Raw genomic sequence first — 22807 nt, forward strand, 5'->3', positions numbered from 1 at the left:
ACGCTTGTGCCAGGCCATGTGCACCTTGAGGCCACGTGAAGTGTCGAACGCCCGCTGGCAGGAGGTCACGGGGCAGACCCAGGTGCCACGGGTCGACTGAGATGACAGGCTGATGCACCACCTGTGCCCCCTACTGTGCCAATCTGCTGTGCTTTAGCCACCCGGCGCTCCGCTCGTTGTTGTGAGCATCGCTCTTCTACCCTCTAGTGTTGTTGGAGGGCGACTGCCTCCAACTGCCCAGTAGCGTCCTTCACGAGCCTCCTCCACAGAGGCTGATCTTGACACCGCTGGTACCAGTCATCGGCAAGTCCACTCAGCTCCACGTCCTCCTGTACCACATCACTCCATCTCTTCTCTAGCCCGTGCCACGCCCGTTTAGCCCCCTCGATCCGGCCGAACAAAAGCTGTTTCGGCATGCGGTGGCTGGGCATGCGGGCTATATGACCCAGCCGACACAACCGACACCTCACGCACCGCAATCCAACGAGGACGAACAATAACCGGATGCGAACTGACACAAGAATGAGATGGGTGAGGTGGGAATGAGGGCCAAGTTTGTGGTGCGCCGCGACTTGCCTTAGGGCCCTTTGAAGTCGACGGCGTCTGGGAAGATGACGATGGCGGCCCGGAGAGTCTCCGACGTGCAGCACAGCACCCCAATCAGACGTGTTCTGGCAGCCTACAGTTGTAGCAGATGATGGGGGTGCTGCCAGGACGAGGGAAGGTCCCCAAGGATGATCGCGTCTCCCTCGCCGCTCTGCATCGGGCCTGGGCCAGCTCGTCCTCTTCCAATGCCCCGAGGGACCTCCTCGAGTGCAGTGCATGCCATAGGCCCCGTTCGATGCTTGAGATTCAGGTGAGCTTGAAGACACCGGGCAATCTGGAGGGACGACGGGTCGTCCTCTTATGTAGCTGGCAAGGTGATGTTCAACTCCTTCGCCAGCACCAGAAACCGTTCCAGGACCAAAAAATCAACTCCCACCTGCTCCATCTTCAGGAATGCTGCCTGCGCCAGGGACAGCAGAGCGCTGTGGAAAGGCGAGGGGCATCTCGGCCTCCCCCCGCCTCCACGCAGTGAGTCGTTTTCCGCAGCCATCTGTGCAAAGGCCTATGATAATGTGGTCCTCTCTCCCGGTGGGATGGCATAAAATGCCGCTAAAACATCGTCGTCGCGGGCGGTGGGAAGAGCCTTCAACGTCTCTGCTTCCATCCAGCCAGCCAGCGTGCAGTTCGCGGAGAAGTGTCGTTTGAATGCCTCCCAATCCCTGCCAGCCGCCGCAAACTCCCTGACGAATGGGAGTCGACGTTGCAGCGCTGGAATCTCCCGTGGCAAATTTGGCGGGAAGAAGGAAATGGCAGGCTCTGCTTCCCACGCGCCCGCCAAAATGGCCACCGCGCAATGCGGCGGCGGGGAGTTGGACTCGCGCATGCGGACAGCAGCAGCAGCGAGGTCGGCACCACACGGCTCTGGGGCTGCATCCTCCATCGCCGGCTCCCCCGCGTCGAGCTCAGCGACCAGCACGAGTGATGCACTCAGCAGCTCAGCCAGGTGGGCGCGGGCAGGGCGGCGATCTCTCCACGATGGCGGCGACGCAGCTGCTTGAGTTCGCGCAGCGCTGCTCCACTGGTGGCGAAGCCTCACCTGCACCTTCTGGGGAAGCTATCTCCTTGGCTGTCAGAGGGATGGTCTCTTCATCGTCTTTGTCGCAAGAGGCCGTTTTGGTGGCTCGTCTGCGATGCTTAAACATACCGCCTCACTAATACTAAGCCTATGACTTACAAAATGTTTTACCACTTCTGGCACCAGTTGCAATGGGTTCGATTGAGGTGCACACTCAACTTTGAGGCAACACTATTTATTAACATGTAACAACCAACTCAACACTATACATAAGGTCGTGACCACCATCCCTAGTTAACTAACACTCGGGGGAAATACTACATAATGTGACCAGGGCAGGTTAGCAGGCTGCCTGGTCACGGACGAAGACCGGAGACTCGAGGACCGCTGATGGCGTCTTTATCCCAAGGTTGAACAGCCCAACTCTAACTTCACACCTCGCTTATAACTGCTGCGGCATGGCCGGCCCTGCCCTCGGCCACGCTCCCCTTCCCAATCCTTTGGGAAGGTACGGGCCCCTTACCACGTGACCACCAAGCTCCCCCCTGGGTCCCCTAGCTCTCCTTTGTCCGGTCACGTGTCCTGTCATGTTCACGCAGAGTGTCACGGCCTGACACGACCTCCGTGACACCCCGTCTACAGTACCCGTACCAAGCCAACACAGCAGTGACATCACATGTCACTATGCTCCTATGGTCCCGACACAGTAGTGACGTCATATGTCACTACACTTTTATAATGAATATTATAGACTGCATGGCCTTTGCGGCTCTGCTGTGATTGGGATGTGAACTTGTGAATAACGCCCCAGTATGAATGGAAATGTTATTCAGCTCTGTAAGTTAATACGTATATAATATTTTGATTAGAAGAATATAGCACTTACTGCCCAAGTCCAAAGCCCATAGACCATGGAGCCCAATGTTTATTGCATTTAACGTTGATGACCATATAAATATTGAAGTCAAGCTCAGTGTCCCAGTACTCGATTGAGCGTGGGGCAGTGCCCATCTTAGGTGGTAGCTCCGAGCCACTGGTGAAAATTCCACATTTCCATGGGAATGGCCAGTCTCTCCATGAGATGAGCACTGTTGACTTTCCACAGTGTGAGCCTCGTTTTATTGACCGTGGGGGTGATGGAAAAGCCTGGAATTTGAACACATTACCTCCAATTGTGCTTTGACATTCAGCCACCCTGACGTTAAAAATAACCCCAATGTCTGAACGGCAATGCATTGTCAGTGTCCTCAGCACTTAAAACAATTTACAAGGAGTTGCCAGATTGCTGTTGTCACCTGAGGTCACCCAAGACACTGATCCATTTGCATAAAAGTGCAAGATCAAAGTGTGGGTTACAAAAACTCTGTCTCATCGTCTGCTGATACTTTCTCATGAGAATGCATTGCACGGCCTTATAATGTGCAAATAATTGACCAAAGGTCACATCTGCTTAAGCGAGAGCATTAAGGACCCTGCAGCACGATTCGCAAGAGTGAAGAACCATCGCGTTGTCGCGCACATCAAACATCTGGGATACGCTGCAAGAATAACATAGGAATAAAATAAATTATACTCTAAAAGTATACTTCTCCAGCTCTCCCATAATTAAATTATCCACATTAACAAGATCTCACAGTTTTAATGGAGGAAATTCATACATTTTCTCCCAGCGCACAAACTACACCATCCGTAAAGACAGTGAGTGTACCATCCTATCTGCAGTGTAGGGAGCTCACTGCTGAATGCTCCTCTACCACAGAGCACTTCAATTTTCACGGCTCTCCCCGTGCACATTTATCCCTTACTGACTCTGTGCTGCGTTCTCCAAATTCATTACCGGAGACTAACACCGGAATTATGGACTACATATGCCACCAATGTGCCCTGCCGAGAGCTACTGTATCGCTACCACTCAAATAGTTGTCACTGAAAGGGGTGCGGTGGCAAAATATACCTGCCACAAGTACACCCAGTTCAGCAGATGTAGTACATACCGCGCTGACCTTGTTTGAAAATCAAATGTAATTTAATAACCCAAACGCATCTCCTGTATGCATACGTGCAATGGTGGCCGAGTAACGTTCGACAGGAGCAAAGTCATACCAAACCCCCTCGCACTGCCCAGCTGGGCGGCCCTTGCAGTGTGCTAGACACGCAACCGGGAGGTCGGGATTTCAAATGCAAGGGTCGGGACGGCACAGCCACCATCGCTTTGCCGTGGAGGTGGTAGCGCATACCGTGGGAAAGTGGAATTTCCACAACTGGCTCAGAGCTACCGATGCTCAATGACTTTGGATCTAAGTGGAGTAGCAGTTGAAAAATTACATACTTTAAGTTAAAAAGTGAGCCTTTACCACTACCAACACCTTGTATGCCATTATTTAGAAGAAGAGTAAAAAACGTATCGCATGAAGTTCACTGACTAAACTGCACTTACAAAAAAGTCTCCTGAAAGTTGCACGTTTGATAAGATGCGGGGATTAATATTTATTTTAAATATATTAACTAAGGTGGACCGGGATCACAATGATGAAAGCAGCAAGCATGATCAGGTTTGGAGTGCTTTTGCTAAAATTAATTTGGATCATGGGAAGCAGCAGCAAAACCATTATGGTTATAGAATAAAGTGTTCAATCAGCACACATCGCCGGCTATGACACGAGGACCAGAAATATCGATACAAGCAAAGAAAATTGAACAAAAGCTAAAAAAAGTACTTGGAGAAGCGTAGAGATACGCATGCTGTGATGTACATCGACAAACAAAAATAGGTACACGTGGATCAGTTGGAAATATAGTTGACAGCTCATGGATGAGTGGACTTGGGCAGGACATTTCGCTGGAAGGGATAATAGCCTGTGGTTAAGACTGATGATGGAATGGTAGCCAAAGGAAAAGGGATATCCACTACAGAGGTCCAGCGACGAGGTTAGATCATGTGCAAGAGCGAGATGCATTGTGGCATTGCACATCGAGATGTACGTTGAACCTCGTGCATAGCCAACCGCGCGAATTGGAGGTGTGAGGGAAGGACAACAAACTAAACACAAAAAGCAACAATAAGGGGTGTGATGACTTGGCGGTTCCTTCATCCATCAGTGGACAGAATTATTCCTCACGATGACAATGTAAAATTAATGTAAAATAAGATATCAAGTCAAAATGTCTCAAAGATTAAGGGAGTTTTGCGTGGCACCCAAAGCTATTGGGAGCCCAGAGTTAGTTGTGGACATTTTCCACATATCTGCCACGGGAATCAATCCCTCAGTACAACAACCGCCATCGATGTCCCACAAAGTGATTTTAATTTTACACGTGCCATATGGACGATGAACTGAGTTGAACTATGCCTGGGATTTGAACTTGGAACCCCTTGGTTGGATAAAAGTGCCCTGCCACAGTGTCAGCCTGCACTGTTTCTGGTCTAAAATAAGTACACTGTGATTAATAAACAATGCAATTACATTTAACTGAAGAGGCCTTAATAAATAATCATCTCGTGCATGTACCTCTATGGATAGAAAACTACAAAGGCGTGGGGAAGTGTGCCATAGCATTTGCCATGAGTGAATAATAATGAGACTGGAATAAATGCATGACTTTGCCACTTAATATTAATCACTGAATATGGAAAACCTAAGCGTGGAATTATACATGAAAAAGTCTAATTAATGAGCTCTACTTCTCCCATTGCCAGTGCAGACCTTGATTTTTTTTCTCGGCCTGTCACATTTTTTTTGGCATTCAAAGGAGGCAAACTGATGTTCACAGACCTGACATCAGCAATACAAGCGAGGGCTCACGAGCGCTAAGCCATCAGAGGGAGATCAGTGTGTGTGTGTGGGGGGGGGGGGGGGGGGTGGTTAAGGAGGTTGGTGACAAAAATAGTAAAACATAAAAAAACGTCCGCGCATAATATACGCCTCCGAATTTCCCAACAGATTTACAACACAGACGTCGCCCGTGAAAATAAACTAATGCCACGGAGGTCGGCGGTTCCCAATCCGTGATCAGTGGAGCATTCGTGCACACTGCGCTTGGCAAGGAAGGTGAACTGCTGCCACGACGACTTCGCGTCAGGGCCCCTCGCCACCCGCAGTGGGGGGCGGGGTTGGGGGTTCCTGCTTCCCGGTGCCCTGAATACTCCGCGACAGCCCCACGGCAGTAATTGCAATTCCCGGGCGCGGCGCATCGTCGCGTGGGAATATTTCTACTTCGTGCGTTCAGTCACCGTTCGTTTTTGTTATTGGCAAAATATGCAGTATTTGATTGTTATTGCCTAGATTTAGTCATTCAGCTCTGCCCAATAGAGCCCGTGGCTAGGCGGTGCTGAGGAACGTCTCTCTATGATGCCTTCAGGGGAGCCTCACCTCACATTCCGTCGGTGAATGAGCCAGAGAGTTTGCACCGCAGCAACAATGCTCACTCGTTTCCATAGCTTCTCTTCTTCAACACCAGGCAGAGGGTTCTTAATCTTGCACGACCAATATGCTACTTATAATTTTTTTAAGTGTTTCAATATACAAACCAGCACAGGGGCAGTGCCCATCTCTGTCAGTGGCCCAGAGTCAGTGGTGGAAAATGCACATTCAATAGTACCATAATACAACTATATTTCACCTCATATAAAGCGGTTTCTCATTATTTTATGAACTCAAGAGAGACGACTTCCTGAGTCAATACCTGACTGTAATTTGAACTCGCAACCTTCAACCTCAGTGTCAGAATATAATTAATATAGTTTTAGTGATATGTCCTGAACACCTGACCCGACACACTGTGTGTAATGCTGGGTAGGCTACGTGGTATTTCATACCATTTTTTAGTTTTTCGTGAAAAGTTTATTGTTATAATTGTAAATAATAATTAGTTATTGCAAGAGTAATCGATTTTCTCCAAAAATAAACCAGCGCCGCTGTAACCGAGTGTAAATAAATTTTGGCAAAAGCGACCTTCTGCTCACATTTTCCACAAAAATTTGTGAAAATTAGTTAACAACGACTTATCCTTCTGGGTTATAAGTAATCACTATTTTTTGTATTCACATCAATACAGAATCCAGTAAGAACAAAATTAATCTGAAGGACAACTTTTGAGAGATGATCGTCAATTTACACCAACTGTGATATGTAGATAACTTTTTGCCCGCCCTCCGACAGCATAGAGTAGACCTGGCTCAAATGCCACGTGCCAACATTTATTGCCATCCTCGGGTCACTGAATGAGGAAAGCCTGCTCTACATGAATTACGAGATCTATTGACAATGTGCAATGAATTAACTTACACCACGTGGCACTTAATCGCTTGCACGCACTCTTTACCACTCTCTCATTGGCTGTTTGATGTTGTGTGACTCGGCCTTTATTAGCCGTGGTTTTGTACAAGTAGTAGTGCTTTCCAAATAACAGACCGGTGGTTGACGCTAGGGTGGAATACGGGCCCAGTGCATACAGTGACAATAACACACGAAGCCAAAGCCAGTCATCGAGGCAATTTGATAATTAAACCTCTCCATGGAAGATAAAATTGTTACCACTTTGTAGCTGTCCTGTGGAGAGACTGCCCTTCACCATTGGAATGTCTATATTCTTGGTTCTTTCAGTAAAGTCACGTTGAAGGGAAACAATAAAATAATACATAAAACAACAAAATTCTCACGACGGTTCGACTGCAACACAAGCAGTCATCATCAGGTGTGAAAACCAACGACAAGAACATTTGAAAGAAGTGGCGGTTCGCATTTATTTATTTATTAACTTTAGCACCACAGATAGCGATTTGACAGTTTGTTTAGATGGACGAGTCCATATATATTTGGAAAAGAGGAGGGGGGAGACGAAAAATTAATGTATGCTGTCTGAAAGCCACCATAAGCGTGAACAATCAATTAAGACCCGAAATGGTTTATCAAATCCTTCCAATGATTGATAAGCCAGAATCCATCTTCTCAGTTGAAATTGTCTCTGTGCTTGTATATGTGGATAGCCTCATGAACGAATCTCTCATGGTAGCCAGATGGCTTGCAAAGAACCTCTGTCTTGGAGAAGTCAATGTCATGTGAGCCTACTGAATTATAACAGTGATCTGCCACGGCCGAGGTGTTGGTCCTACCATGTTTAAGGTCTGCTTTGTGTTCACGAATGCGGTCCGAGACATGTCGTTTGGTTTCTCCAATGTAACTACTATCACAGAGGCAACTTAGTTTGTAGACACCAGGGTACTGTATGTCCGGAATCACATCTTTTACAGACAGAACCAGATCACAGATTTTATGTAATGTGTTGAAACGGACTTGGATCTTGTGTTTATTCAACATGTTGGAGATCTTTTTTGTGATCCCCGCAATGTAGGTTAAAGTGATGGTTTTGAAAGGCTCCTCAAGAGGGTCCTTCTTCATGGTTTGAGTGATAGCTTTGCGGATTGTATAGTCGGAGTAACCATTAGCCTTAAGAGCTTGGTGTACGTGATTGAGTTCACTGCCTATGTGTTCCTGGTCGGATATGCATTGGGCTCTATGGTACAGAGTCTTGATGAGATAATTATTCTGTGATGGATGGTGGTGGGAATCCGGTTTCAGATAAGCATCCGTATGGGTAGCTTTGCTGTAGACAGAGTGGCTCATTGAACCATCAGGTCTCTTTTTTATTAGGACATCCAAAAAAGGTAGCTTGCCATCTTTTTCGACTTCCATGGTAAATCTGATGGCTGGGTGTATGGAATTGATGTGGTCGAAGAATTGGTCTAGAGCAGGCCGGCCATATGGCCTTATGGAAGAGGTTCGTGGATGACACTTTTGTCATCTGGCCACATGGCCGGCCTGCTCTAGACCAATTCTTCGACCACATCAATTCCATACACCCAGCCATCAGATTTACCATGGAAGTCGAAAAAGATGGCAAGCTACCTTTTTTGGATGTCCTAATAAAAAAGAGACCTGATGGTTCAAAAAGCCACTCTGTCTACAGGAAAGCTACCCATACGGATGCTTATCTGAAACCGGATTCCCACCACCATCCATCACAGAAGAATTATCTCATCAAGACTCTGTACCATAGAGCCCAATGCATATCCGACCAGGAACACATAGGCAGTGAACTCAAGCACGTACACCAAGCTCTTAAGGCTAATGGTTACTCCGACTATACAATCCGCACAGCTATCACTCAAACCATGAAGAAGGACCCTCTTGAGGAGCCTTTCAAAACCATCACTTTACCCTACATTGCGGGGATCACAAAAAAGATCTCCAAAATCTTGAATAAACACAAGATCCAGGTCCGTTTCAGCACATTACATAAAATCCGTGATCTCGTTCCGTTTGTAAAAGATGTGATTCCGGACATACAGTACCCTGGTGTCTACAAACTAAGTTGCCTCTGTGGTAGTAGTTACATTGGAGAAACCAAACGCCATGTCTCAGACCGCATTTCTGAACACAAAGCAGACCTTAAACACGGTAGGACCAACACCTCGGCCGTGGCAGATCATTGTTATTATTCAGTAGGCTCACATGACATTGACTTTTCCAAGACAGAGGTTCTTTGTAAGCCATCTGGCTACCATGAGAGATTCGTTCATGAGGCTATCCACATATACAAGCACAGAGACAATTTCAACCGAGAAGATGGATTCTGGCTTAGCAATTATTGGAAGGATTTGATAAACCATTTCAGGTCTTAATTGATTGTTCACGCTTACAGTGGCTTTCAGACAGCATACATTAATTTTTCGTCTCCCCCCTCCTCTTTTCAGAACATAGATGGACTAGTCCTTCTAAATAAACTGCCAAATCGCTGCGCGTGGCGCTGACGTTTTTTTTATAAATAAATACACCATTTAAAAATAAATAGATTAATGCAAACCGACACTTCTTTCAAATGTTTCTTGCCGTTGGTTTTTCACACCTGATGACGACCGTTTGTGTTATGGTCGAAACGCCGTGAGAATTTTTATTGTTTTATATATATTTTATTATGTTATTGTTTCCCTTCAACGTGACTTTACCGAAAGAGCTAAGAATAAGAATAGGTGTTAAGATGTTAGAACACCAAACTGAAGCCTTTCACAAGGAATCATGTCTGCATTAACCACAATTCAGACGTCCCAAAAGGTGCCTTTTGGCATCCTCTGGTCTAACACCGTTTAAAAAAGCTTAAAAGAAAGCTGTCTCTGGTGTGGATCAATCAATTTCAAAGACAATGCATATTTGATCAGTGTGTTTTTTTGTTTGCATTCTGACCACAAGCATTGTGGTTAATGCAGACATGATTACTTGTGAAAGGTTTCAGTTTGGTGTTCTAACATCTTAACACCTTACATTATGAGACCTCCTTTGCCAGTAACAAGATATAGTAATAGGTTTTTACCCTTTTAGCTGGCACAAAAACTGACACCTTTATACAAGGGATCATGTTTGCAATAACCACAACACAAGCAGTCAAAAATGCAAACAAAAAGAAACAACTCTGGTAATGATATGCACTGTCCTTGAATTTAATTTGTCCACACCCGAGATGGCTTTTCTTAGAGCCTAGTCTCCACTGGTGTTGGACCAGATGACACCATAAGGCGTACAACTCAAAAACAGCGCACTATCAGAGTATTGGGAGCTCGGGGTAAGCCTTTACATTATGAGACCTCCTATGCCAGTAACAAGATATAGTAATAGGTTTTTACCCTTTTAGCTGGCAGCTAAAAGTGTAAAAACCTATTACTATATCTTAACACCTGTTTTGTTGCCAGTAAAAAGGGGAAAACCCTATTCTCATATTTTAGTACTGGCAAAGGAGGTCACATGGTTGTTATATTTTGGTAGGAAAATAACTCTGTTAGGTATGTACGAGTTTCACGATAGTTAGAGGTATTCATTGTACCATTGTGAGCATTTCCGTACCGCCACAGCATGCAGAAGGGCTGTTAGGTGTGGTAGTGGTGTACACCACCTATATTTGGAGGAAAGACTGGTTGATTTATAAGACACTAGCAGAAAGTACCTGGCTTTACCCGGGGGAAAATATATTTCAAAACTTGTCTTCTCTCAAAAACACAGCATATACATACACAAATACAAAGTTATTGTATCAGCCCGGTGTTCCGTTTGTCTGTCCATTTGTCTGTCAACAAAATGATAAGATCCTTTCAGAATTCCTGAATCAAAAAGTTATAGAAAGTGGGGGTTAAATAGTTGCTCTAAAAATTTCGAAAATTATCGACCCCCTCCCACTCCAAAAATATTTTTACCCCCTCCCAACCTAAGTTTATTTTATTTTGTAGGCATATATAGCTCCACACCCTACGAAAAAACAGTCAGTAGTATCTAGTGACTCTATACTAGTGCCTACTCACTCTAAAGTTACATCTAGTGATTATATAGTAGTATCTACTGACTTTACAGTAGTATCTAGTGACTCTATAGTAGTATCTACTGACGCTACAGTAGTATCTAGTGACTCTATATTAGAATCTGACTCTACAGTAGTATCTAGTCACTCTATAGTAATATCTAGTGACTCTACAGTAGTATCTACAGACTATAATAGTATCTTCTGACTGTAATAGTAACTACTAACGCTATAGTGGTATCTGCTGACTCTATAGCAGTATCTGCTGGCTCGATAGCAGTATCTACTGACTCTACAGTAGTAACTACTGACTATAGTAGTATCTACTGAGTCTACAGTAGTGTCTACTGACTATAAAGTATCTACTGACTTTACAGTAGTATCTACTGACTCTAAAGTAGTATCTATTGGCTCTATAGTAGTAACTGCATACATTGGGGTGGGGGGGAGAAGAGGACATCACACTGTTCAGGATTTACCTCAGAGTGTGCTTGTGCAGTAATAACTGTGCTTGATTTTTTTATTTTTGGCATTTTAAACGCGATGGAGAGCCTCCCATCGCAGTTCAGAAAGCTTGTTTGCATTTCTAGGGGCAACTACGAGTCGGCGTTTCTGTGCATGTGCAGATGCGTGCATGTGCAGATGCGTGCTTTGATGAGCTCTCAAAGTTATCATTACAATCAGCGAGTTTTCGTCGGGGGGGGGGGGGGGGGGGCTTAGTTTGTTGTATTTGTGTAGGATAGGCGTCCACACACACATAGACATACATACAGACACAAATTAACTTTTATAGGTGTGAGAAGCACGCTTGCGAGGCCAGGAAGTGGCCAAAAGATTGGGAGCACAAAAGCTAGGTGGCCGACTTCTCACGCCAATGTTGGCACTCACTCTGCATGTGTGGGTTTGTATTCGGTGCTACGGATCCCTCCAGCCTGTTCAAATTTTCAACAAGGGGTCGGCCGTGTGTCCTAAACAAGAACCTGGTTGTGACGAGTCATGGACCTCGGTTGAGGCTTCCTTTCGTCACCGTTACTCAAAGTCAAAAGTAATTGCTTTTTTGCACAAATGAGTATTAAGGAGGTACTCATTTCCTGTGATGGAAATTCCACATTTCTATGGCAGGGATGAGCTTCTCCATACACGTTTGACTTTGCCACAAAGTGTACCCGTTTTAGCACTCCCCAAATGGATGATGGGCTGACTCAACCAGGGTTTGAACTCGCAACCTTCCGATTGCGAGCCTCTCCCTCTACTGCCGAGCCATAGAAGCCCACCCAACCCCCCCAATGTGAGCCTTGTTGGCTCTAGGCAACTGCAGTAACTATTATGTATGGGCAATTATTACATTGCACATTTCATATAATCATGTGGAAATTTATAACAGCCAAATACTCTAAACGCACATTTATAAATGTGGAGGGAAAAACCGGAAGACCCAGAGAAAAATCCATGTAACCACAGGGAGAGAGAGACATGCAAACTCAAAATATACATGTGTCAGGGTCGGGATCAAACCCACGATCTTCTGTATACCAGGCGTGGTAGTTACCACCGTTACCACCACCGAATTGAGCTGCCATGCGGCAGGCGCGCTGACCCCTGGCAATTCCTAGCCACCCCCACCTCCCCTCACACATGCACGGCGGTCCTTCCTACCTTCTCCTCTTTGGGCTCGACGGTGACCTTGCTGTCCCAGGCCCAGCTGCGCTTGGTGAAGTAGTTGACAGTGGCGAACTCGATGAGCGCCGAGAAGACGAAGGCATTGCACACGGCGATGAACCAGTCCATGGCCGTCGCGTACGCCACCTTGGGCAGCGAGTTGCGTGCGCTGATGCTCAGTGTCGTCATGGTCAGCACGGTCGTCACACCTGCACCGCGGGCCGGCATGCTCCCGTTAACTCGCCGAGTCGGCGTCCCGCGCCTCCTAACCCGAGAATCTTGCTGGCCGCGTACGCCAGTGGCAGTGGCCTGAGGGCCCTTGTGTGCACGCCGAAACGGCCGGCGCGAGGCCAACGAAGACGAGCATGCCCTCGTCCATTGCCATGATAAAGTTTTTTTTTGGGGGGGGGGGTTAGGTTGAGTCAATACGAATGCATCGTTAAACCTGCCACTGCCACCCAACACAGCCAATTAGTAAGATTTAGTCATGTAAACAAAACGTGCCGATTGCGAGCCACTCCCTCACCGCATAAATAAAAGTGCAAATTCGTAATGTTCACGTGACAAACCTCACTAATTGTCGATCTAACCCAAAAACACCTTTACTATGGATAATAGTGGTCGTGAAAGCCTACTACGTATTAAACACATCCATTCCCACTCCGTTTTATGGGCCACGAAACCGAATTCTCCTAAAGGGTGTTGTGAAGGTTCATCAAGGCTTCACAGAAGTAAGATTTCCTGTAAATGATAGTGAATCACAGGAGTGTATTGCAACTATGAGGCTTTGTTTGGATTAAAAGGATTCCTACGATTCGAAAATTTACAGGTCCATGAAATAAATTAAACTCATCACTTTGTTGATTTGTCCACTTTTTGGGAATGTGATATCGGCACATTTTTCACAAGAAAGAATATGGACGAAAATGAACTTGCATCATGAAATGTGGCCATAAGTGTCTATTGGAATAAGACAATGACAAATGTTAGTATTGTATTACCATATGCAGTTATGGGTAATTTTGCTCAGTCAATAAGTTGTTGGCCCACTAAACTGTCACATCATTTCCCACACTTGTAATCTATGTAACATATGCTTTTGTATTGTTATATTTTTCTTGATTTATATTCTCACGAATCATATATAACTTTGGCACAACAGTCATTTCATGAGGTGAATTAATGTTCTTCTCTAGCTCTTTAGTCAGCAGAACAGATCTTGTCACAAAATAGTTCAGAGCTACATCTGAAGTTGCATCAATAAGACCCCTATTGCCACACCTGGGCCGGAGTTAATTCACACGCTATAGAGCACGGTTTTCCACATGCTGCTCATTTGAAATTAGGAATCTGTAAATATTACCACTCGAGCGGTGGGCGAGACCGAATTAAGCGAACAAGTAACTCGTGCTGGTTCTCACGCCATCTGTGGTGACCTGGCTGAAACTGTCAACACGTGATGCTCAAGAAGTTATTCCCTCAATGGTAGTGATGATTTTTCACCAGTAGCACTTGCTTAGTGCTGTGCCATACGTACGCCACCGTGGAGCCAAACAGCGACCACAAGTGACAATATTTCTAAATGTTCCATTTGCAGAGCGTGAAATTGCTCAGTAATGTTAGATTTAAATTGTGAGGCAACTGAAGTAGCGCTGCGCGAGCCACTTGCCCGACTATTCATCCACAGTGTGAAGCGCCATGCACTGCACTCATTTATAAATTGGCAGGCATGCAGAACTGTTCTCTGTTTGGGGGAAGAGCAAGGCATATCAATGCTGGGCGAGTTAAAATAAAATGTCATAGATAATCCATGACTGAACTGTAAAAACTTGTGACCGTCAACGTGTGATATTTGCAATTACCATGGACAACAATCATACCTTAAGAAAATAAATCATGATTGAACAAGAGACTTTCCAGCCGGGTGGCTCTGTGGCAGAGTGAACACAGGCAATCAGAAAGTAGTGGATTCATGTGTCGGTCGAGAAACCAACTCAGCCCATCATTCCTACAGAGATGATCAAATTAAAATCACCTTTTGGAACGTCAACATTGGCAACGTTTGGGTGAGACTATTTTCTGTGACACAAGGATGAGGAATTTATACCTCCGGCCCAGTGCTGCCAACAAAGCATGAATCCCTTCCTTGGCTCATTCGATCGTTTGGTGGAGGCGATTGCCTTGATTAAGTGTGGATTATTCTCGCCATCTGCCGCAACATCAAACCGTGCTGCACCGAAGAGGATCTAAGCCACAGATGTGATGGGAGGAGGTGGAGGAAACAACTGCGCCGCTAAAAATGCATGGTGCGGTGGCGGTAGCAGCAGCAGCAATGTTTGTCTCTTGCTCCTCGATCTCACCGCAGCAGGCTTGAGAGGGAAGGGGCGCCTGATATTTTTAGCTGCGTCACTGAGGAAATGTGCAATGTTAACTTTTCATCACAAGGTGGACCCAGCGAATGGCGATTAGACAACAGTGCGGGAGAGATGCTGAGCTCTCTACGCTGCCAGATCCTCGAGCTTAATGCAAGCGTCATTATAACCAATACCTGTTAGTCATATTATTACGCATCACCTATATATAAATTAGTTATGCAAAGCAAGAGGTGTGCGTATATTCAGGGTAGTGTCTAATATTGTCGACAATTAAATTTAAATCGCAAATCTCTATGCTTAAGGAACGTTGTACATTTAGTGCCTTAACGCCTCTGTGACTGAAATGGATATTGTGATACAAAGGTATAATAATGTGACCACTCAACATAGCCATAATTTAATCCCAACCCAAATGTACTGTTGCAAAGAATAAATCTGTCCATAATTAATCACGGACAGATTGATTATTAATTAATTAATCACGGACAGATTGATTATTTGTAACAAATTGGTTCTATAAAAAGTAACAAAGACTTTATTCACATTCTAAGAGGGTATTTTTTGCATGCCATGCTCACACAAGTATTGTGCTATCATGAAAATTTCACAACGGTTGAATGAGCATTGGGTAGTGTCTATCTTATTTGGCAGGCCAGGGCCAGGAATGGAATTTCCACATTCCCATGGCAGCTTCCCATGTCTCAATACTACCACCTGTTTAGCTTGTTGTCCTTTCCCGCACCTCTGATGAGCACGGTTGGCTACGTCTGGTGCGAAAGAAGATCAACAGACATACATACATACACACAATACCATAACCACTGCTGAACTCACACAAAGAAGTTTTTAATTTATAGATACCAGATAGATGATGGGTCGGGATAAATATTTTGATTGCAAGAGGAGTGTTCTGCCGCAGGATAACCCAGCAGAATATCATATATATGCATCATAAAATATGGTACTCTAAAAAAATGCAGTTCGGGTGTCTGTTCAAAAATGCCATGGAAATGCATACCACTCTGATACAAGCAGTGTACTGATATGAGAAAGTGTACCAGCTAGAGTCATGGGAAATGTAGCAGAATGAGGGTACCCACCAAACACTGTCCGTGCAGGGACTGACTCTCTGTTGAGCCAAAAGGACACCTGGGACAAGATGACCGTCATGATGCAGGGCAGGTACGTCTGGATGACAAAGTAGCCGATCTTCCTCTTCAGGTGGAAGTATATGGTCATCACCGCATATTCTCCTGCATGGGAATGAATATACAGATTGTAAACAGAAACATATCATGAGAAGTGTTTGGGTTATCAAGGTATAAGGTCGCGCTCGTCACACACAAGTGCTCGCCATAAATGAACCAATGAGCATAAACTATCATCATGCAAACGCCGGTCATCGTCGCAGCGGCTTTTGGCTAGCCATCGAATAAAGACAGACACCACATCTCGTGCTTTCAGATGCACTTCTGCAGCCGTCTGGAACACTCTTCCTTCCGATAGTAGAATGCCACTGGAGCTATGCACTTTTAAAACTAGATTGAAAACTAATTTCTTTAGAACTGCTTGTGTTTAATTTGTTGTCCTTCCCTCCCACACCTCCAATAAGCGCAGTTGGCTACATACAGTGTGAAATAAGTTCAACATACATACAGGTGACCCCTGACTTACGACGGCTCGACTTGTGACCCTGCTTTTACGACCTTTCTTATAGTAAGACCCCCTGCCCCCCGCAGTAACGACCAAAACGCCACTGCTACCGACACTGAGTCGATTGGCGACAAGTATGCACCTTCCATGCGCACACTCGTCACCAGATGGCGCTGCTTTTGCTCTTCGGCCATATGCTTATGTACAGTGACATGCATACGTCATGGGGCATTACTCTGTGATTTGTGCCGAAATATTCATCAGCTGGAATGCAGCGTTCAAATCCCAGACTTCCACCTGAGATCAAAGTGGGTTCCCTTGTGGAAGATATTATTTGCTCTCAGGCTGCCTGTTCACAGTCACCAGGAACTGTCGGTGTTGCAGATACAGATGAAATACTTTTTTACGAGACTGGTTCCCGCCATAGTAATGCGAACTTAACACCACCGGTCACAAAAGGTGATGAGCACTGTTCAATGATTACTTGTGCAGGGATACACCTTTGGCCTTATTCTAATGTTGGGGGATATGCAGTGTGGAATCGGGCCGGTGTACAATGGGCATGCCATGCCGGCACTTCCTAGAACGGTTATCATTGCCATTCTTTCTGCAGAGGTTAAATGCCAGTGAACATGGGCTGCAGAACGCAGAGGTTTTACACTGGGACTTTGACCATAATACAGGTTTTTTGTTTGGGCTAGATCGCATAAATATAAATGTCATTAAACCCGCCACAACCTGACAGCCAATTAGTAAGGTTTGTCAAGTACACAGAACATGCCAATTCGTTACTAGTACAGCAAACCGTGTTTTGGAGAGTAAATCCACAACATTTAAAATCCGAGTACGTTTCACCAATAATTGCAACCAGCATTATGAGGCGACAGCCAGATTTGTGACAGCTAGAAGAGGGACTTCTACACTGACATTCCGACATAATTAAGAGTTGTCAACATGTCACCTGTGTTATATTATTACGTATACACCGAAAACGCTGTATGCCATTGCAGATTTTTTTACACTGACTTGTAAATCTGAGAAATCAACATAGGCTTCAAATATTACACGGAGACATTTTCATGATACAGATTACACATTTCCACAGTGAATCTTGAGTCAATACACGGACACTTTAAAATTAATTCATAGACTTTTGTCAATATCTTCACAATAATTAATATACAAAGTGTCAAATGCACTGAAAATGGTGGTCAGTGGTTTAATGCAGTGTTGTTCATTGTGTAATGACCGAGGCAACAGACCACTTATCTCACATAAGCGTACGTGTGAATGGACAGTCAGGAAGTCAATTAAGGCCTCTGATTGGTGCAGGGAGGCCTCAAAAACGATTGGTTAGGATAAGAGATTCAAAGGGATTGGAGGTGAGATTCAAACGTAAAAGGCGGGGAATGAGGGTTGACTGAAGGGGCGACGGTTGACGACCGTTGGAGGAGGAGTACGAGGATTGGCTGAAGGAAATGGGGTCAGCAAATATTCTAGAAAGGGGGCTCGGAGGATATAAAAGGGGACAGCACAATGAAAGTGGACAGTTGGAGAGAAGACGAAGTTCAAGCCTGAAGAACAAAGCCCGGGACTAGAAATAGAGTTGTGTCCGAATAAAGCCTCTTAAAGCAAGAACGTTTGTCGGTGTCACTATAACAGGTATCAGAAGTTTCAGTTTCGTTTCAGTTTAATTTATTCTTGGTTCTTTCTGTAAAGTCACGTAGAAAGGAAACAATAATATAAGAATTGTATTGTTTTATATTTTTATTATTTTATTGTTTTCCTTCTACGTGACTTTACCGAAAGAACCAAGAATATGACGTACATAAACAATAAAATCCTACAGAAAAAGCACCACCCGTTCATGCAGCATACAAGAGGTGCAAAAAATAAATTTCGATGTTTGATCCCAATAACAATCATAATTCAATACAGATCAAATTTTAAAGTATAAATCTATACTAAATAAAAAAATCGGGCCAAACCAAGCAAGTCTAAAACATACTAAAACAATGCTATGTAAACAACATAACAGTTTTCCCAACAAATGTGATTAAAAGTTTACAATAGCGACACACACAACACACATCACTAAACCTAGCATCCTTTGCTAGCTGCATAAGTCAATCCCTAACAGCCAGATTAACAATAGCAGTAGCAGCGCACTATAATCAAAATACATTATAATTTCATACATCGGTCATCTATAGCTATATTTTTCATTTCAGGCCACAGGATAGCAGTGGCAGCTATGGTTGTATGACTCCTCGAGAGCATTTTTGAGTGATTGTCTTGTTGGTAATGATCCAAGCTGGAGTTTATTTGCGATAGCATTCCAGACCCTGGGGGCATCTATAGCAAAAGCCCTTTCTCCGGTATTTGTACGGCAATTAGGAATGCGAAGCTGGTAAATGAGCGAAGATCTTAGCTCATATTTGTTCTTCGAAAGAGTGAGGAGATCCAGCAGGTAGTCTGCTGATTTTTTTGTAAGTACATCGTGGATAAATAAGATCTGATGCACAAGCTGTCGATCATTAAGAGATGTTAAGTTTGACCCAAATGTAGAGATCACAGTGGTGGGTCCTATATGGGCAGTTCAATGCAAATCTTCAGGCCGAGTGAATAATTGAGTCAAGCTACTTGAGTACAGTACTGGGGGCTGATTTATATACGATGTCACAGTAATCAAGTAGAGGCAGTATGGTAGCTTTTATCAATTCCAAACCGAACATAGGGGGGAAGCAGTGCTTGTGTCGATACAGAAAAACTATTTTTATTTTTGTCTTTTACCAATATAATCAATGTGATCTTGAAAATTCAGTTTTGAATCAAGGATGACCCCAAGATACTTATAGATCTTGACTTACGCTATTTGATAATTATATTTTGAATGTAATTGGGGGGAAATCACGTCCTGCTTTAGTCCTTGGTTTTGGCGGTATTCAGGACTAGTTTAAGAGCAACCAGCTGATGTTGTAGTTTGTTGAAATCACCCTGGAGCCAAGCAATCACGTCATCAGGAGAGTGGCAAGCAGTAATTAGTATCGTGCCATCTGCAAAAATATTTACCCTGGAATGATCCAGGTCAGTGCCTAATTCATTAACATAAAGAGATAACAAGAGGGGGCCGAGGATTAAACCCTGTGGAATCCCTTTTGTTATATTACCACTGTTTGACCTCCAACCATCTGTGAAGACAGTTTGGGTGCGAGAAGAGAGGTAATTTTTAACCATTTTACTGAGTTTTTGGAGAAACGGAGAAAACCTAGTTTACTTAGCAAGATGTTGTGGCCTACTGTATCCAAAAGCTTTTGATAAGTCAAGAAAAAGACTGGCACAGGACTGCATTTTACCAAGGCTACTGTAACTGTGATTGAGAGAGTCTAATGCAGCGGATGCGATGCTGTATTTTTTTCGGAAGCCTGATTGTTTTCTATTCAATATATTGCTTTCCGTCAAGAAACTTCTAATTTGATAGATTAGTAATTTTTCAAAAATTTTCATTAACGGAGACAAAATTCAGATCAGTCGGTAGTTATTTTGATCATCTTTCGGGCCTCCTTTGTGAAGTGGATGAACATAGGAGTGTTTCCATTCCATAGGTACTGATGCTTCTTTGATGGATAGGTTGTAAATATGGGCTATCGGTTTGTATATTAGGTGACCAATACTTGGAGTCTCTGAAAGATGGTGTGCACAAGCCAATGAAATAGTGTATAGTAACGCATTGTATAATTCAAGGGTGGGGTTTGTCTATGGCAGTGTATATTAAGGTGTATAGTCGTGTAATTTAGAATAAAGTTTAGTTGGAGGCATATCAATATAATGCATAATGTTAGAGCTTACATTGGGCTGTGTATACGATATTATACAATGTAGTTTAGATTGGAAGGTATAATATTGTAATGTATAGTAGTCTAGTTTGTAGCATAGTAGTAACGCAACATAGGACAGAGCAGCGCATTGTTGCTGTTTCTTCTCTCCCCCCTCCTCCATTCCGAGCACAGATGGACTCGTACGTCTGAACAAAGCTCGTCGCTTTCCGTGGTGCTAACCACAGTGGTGCTAACGTTGAAAAGAAAAAAGAAACCGCCACTTTTTTCCGACATAGTTTCGACAAATTTTGATTTAAAGCTTTCGTGACTGCAGTAATTCATATTCTTAGTTTTTTCGGTAAAGTCACGTTGAAGAGAAACAACAAAATAACAAAATATATATAAAACAATAAAAAATTCCCACGACGTTTCGACCATAACTCAAACGGTCATCATCAGGTGTGTCGGTTTGCATAAATTTATTTTGAAAACGGCATATTTATTTATATATATAAAAATAACGTTTGCGTCACGCGCAACGATGGCAGTTTGCCAGGACTAGTCCATCTATTTTTTGATTCTGATTCAACCGCATTAATTGATCAATCTAAACAGTTTTCGTTGAAACCTTCTGCTGCCAGGCCACCAAGATTATACGGCTTACCAAAAATACATAAAGTTGATACACCTCTTCGTCCCATAGTCTCTACTATCAGCTCCCCCACCTACAAACTAGCTCGTTTTTTGTCTGAAATCCTGCGTCCTTTCACTGGAAAGACCACCTCTGCGGTACAAAATTCTACTCACCTGGTATCAACAATCAAGGGTATTTCCCTGTCCCCAGACGACCTGCTTGTCAGTTTTGATGTAGTTTCCTTATTCACCAAGGTTCCTGTACCTGACACCATTGCAATCATTGAAGACTTGGTTCATCAAGGACTAAACACTGAGGTACCCCCCCTGGTGAGACACTGTTTAACCAATACATACTTCACTTGGAATGGAACTTTCTACAAACAAACTGAGGGCACCCCAATGGGCTCCCCCCTTTCTCCAGTTATAGCTAACATTTTCATGGAGAAATTTGAGACTGACGCCATCCAGACTGCCACTCTGCGCCCAACCTTATGGAAGAGGTACGTGGATGACACTTTTGTCATCTGGCCACATGGCCGGCCTGCTCTAGACAAATTCTTCGACCACATCAATTCCATACACCCAGCCATCAGATTTACCATGGAAGTCGAAATAGATGGCAAGATACCTTTTTTGGATGTCCTAATTAAAAAGAGACCTGATGGTTCAATGAGCCACTCTGTCTACAGGAAAGCTACCCATACGGATGCTTATCTGAAACCGGATTCCCACCACCATCCATCACAGAAGAATTCTCTCATCAAGACTCTGTATCATAGAGCCCAATGCATATCCGACCAGGAACACATAAGCAGTGAACTCAAGCACGTACACCAAGCTCTTAGGGCTAATGGTTACTCCGACTATACAATCCGCAAAGCTATCACTCAAACCATGAAGAAGAACCCTCTTGAGGAGCCTTTCAAAACCATCACTTTACCCTACATTGCTGGGATCACAAAAAAGATCTCCAAAATCTTGAATAAACACAAGATCCAGGTCCGTTTCAACACATTACATAAAATCCGTGATCTGGTTCCGTCTGTAAAAGATGTGATTCCGGACATACAATACCCTGGTGTCTACAAACTAAGTTGCCTCTGTGGTAGTAGTTACATTGGAGAAACCAAACGCCATATCTCGGACCGCATTCGTGAACATAAAGCAGACCTTAAACACGGTAGGACCAACACCTCGGCCGTAGCAGATCATTGTTCTAATTCAGTAGGCTCACATGCCATTGACTTTTCCAAGACGGAGGTTCTTTGTAAGCCATCTGGCTTCCATGAGAGATTCGTTCATGAGGCTATCCACATATACAAACACAGAGACAATTTCAACCGAGAAGATGGATTCTATCTTAGCAATCATTGGAAAGATTTGATAAATCATTTCAGTTCTTGATTGATTGTTCACGCTTACAGTGCCTTTCAGACAGCATACATAAAAACAAATTTCGTCTCCCCCCTCCTCTTTTCAAAAAATAGATGGACTAGTCCTGGCAAACTGCCATCGTTGCGCGTGACGCAAACGTTATTTTTATATATATAAATAAATATGCCGTTTTCAAAATAAATTTATGCAAACCGACACACCTGATGATGACCGTTTGAGTTATGGTCGAAACGTCGTGAGAATTTTTTATTGTTTTATATATATTTTGTTATTTTGTTGTTTCTCTTCAACGTGACTTTACCGAAAAA

At 44.0% G+C, this 22807-nt stretch overlaps 1 protein-coding gene across 5 annotated transcripts in view; it reads right to left on the reverse strand.

Annotated features, from left to right (window-relative positions):
* Window positions 1-22807, reverse strand: part of LOC116943683 (gamma-aminobutyric acid receptor subunit alpha-5-like) — a 152852-nt gene that overhangs the window by 44522 nt on the left and 85523 nt on the right. For all 5 annotated transcript variants that reach the window (XM_032956752.2, XM_032956750.2, XM_032956751.2 and 2 more), the window contains 2 exons: window positions 16098-16250; window positions 12620-12831 (listed from right to left, as the gene is read on the reverse strand). In XM_032956752.2, coding sequence (XP_032812643.1) covers window positions 12620-12831; window positions 16098-16250 — 365 coding nt within the window. The remainder of the gene's footprint in view (window positions 1-12619; window positions 12832-16097; window positions 16251-22807) is intronic.

This window comes from Petromyzon marinus, chromosome 18, assembly GCF_048934315.1.
Source record: "Petromyzon marinus isolate PM22_M1 ecotype Great Lakes invasive population chromosome 18, UKy_Petmar_22M1.pri1.0, whole genome shotgun sequence".
Taxonomy (NCBI): domain Eukaryota; kingdom Metazoa; phylum Chordata; class Hyperoartia; order Petromyzontiformes; family Petromyzontidae; genus Petromyzon; species Petromyzon marinus.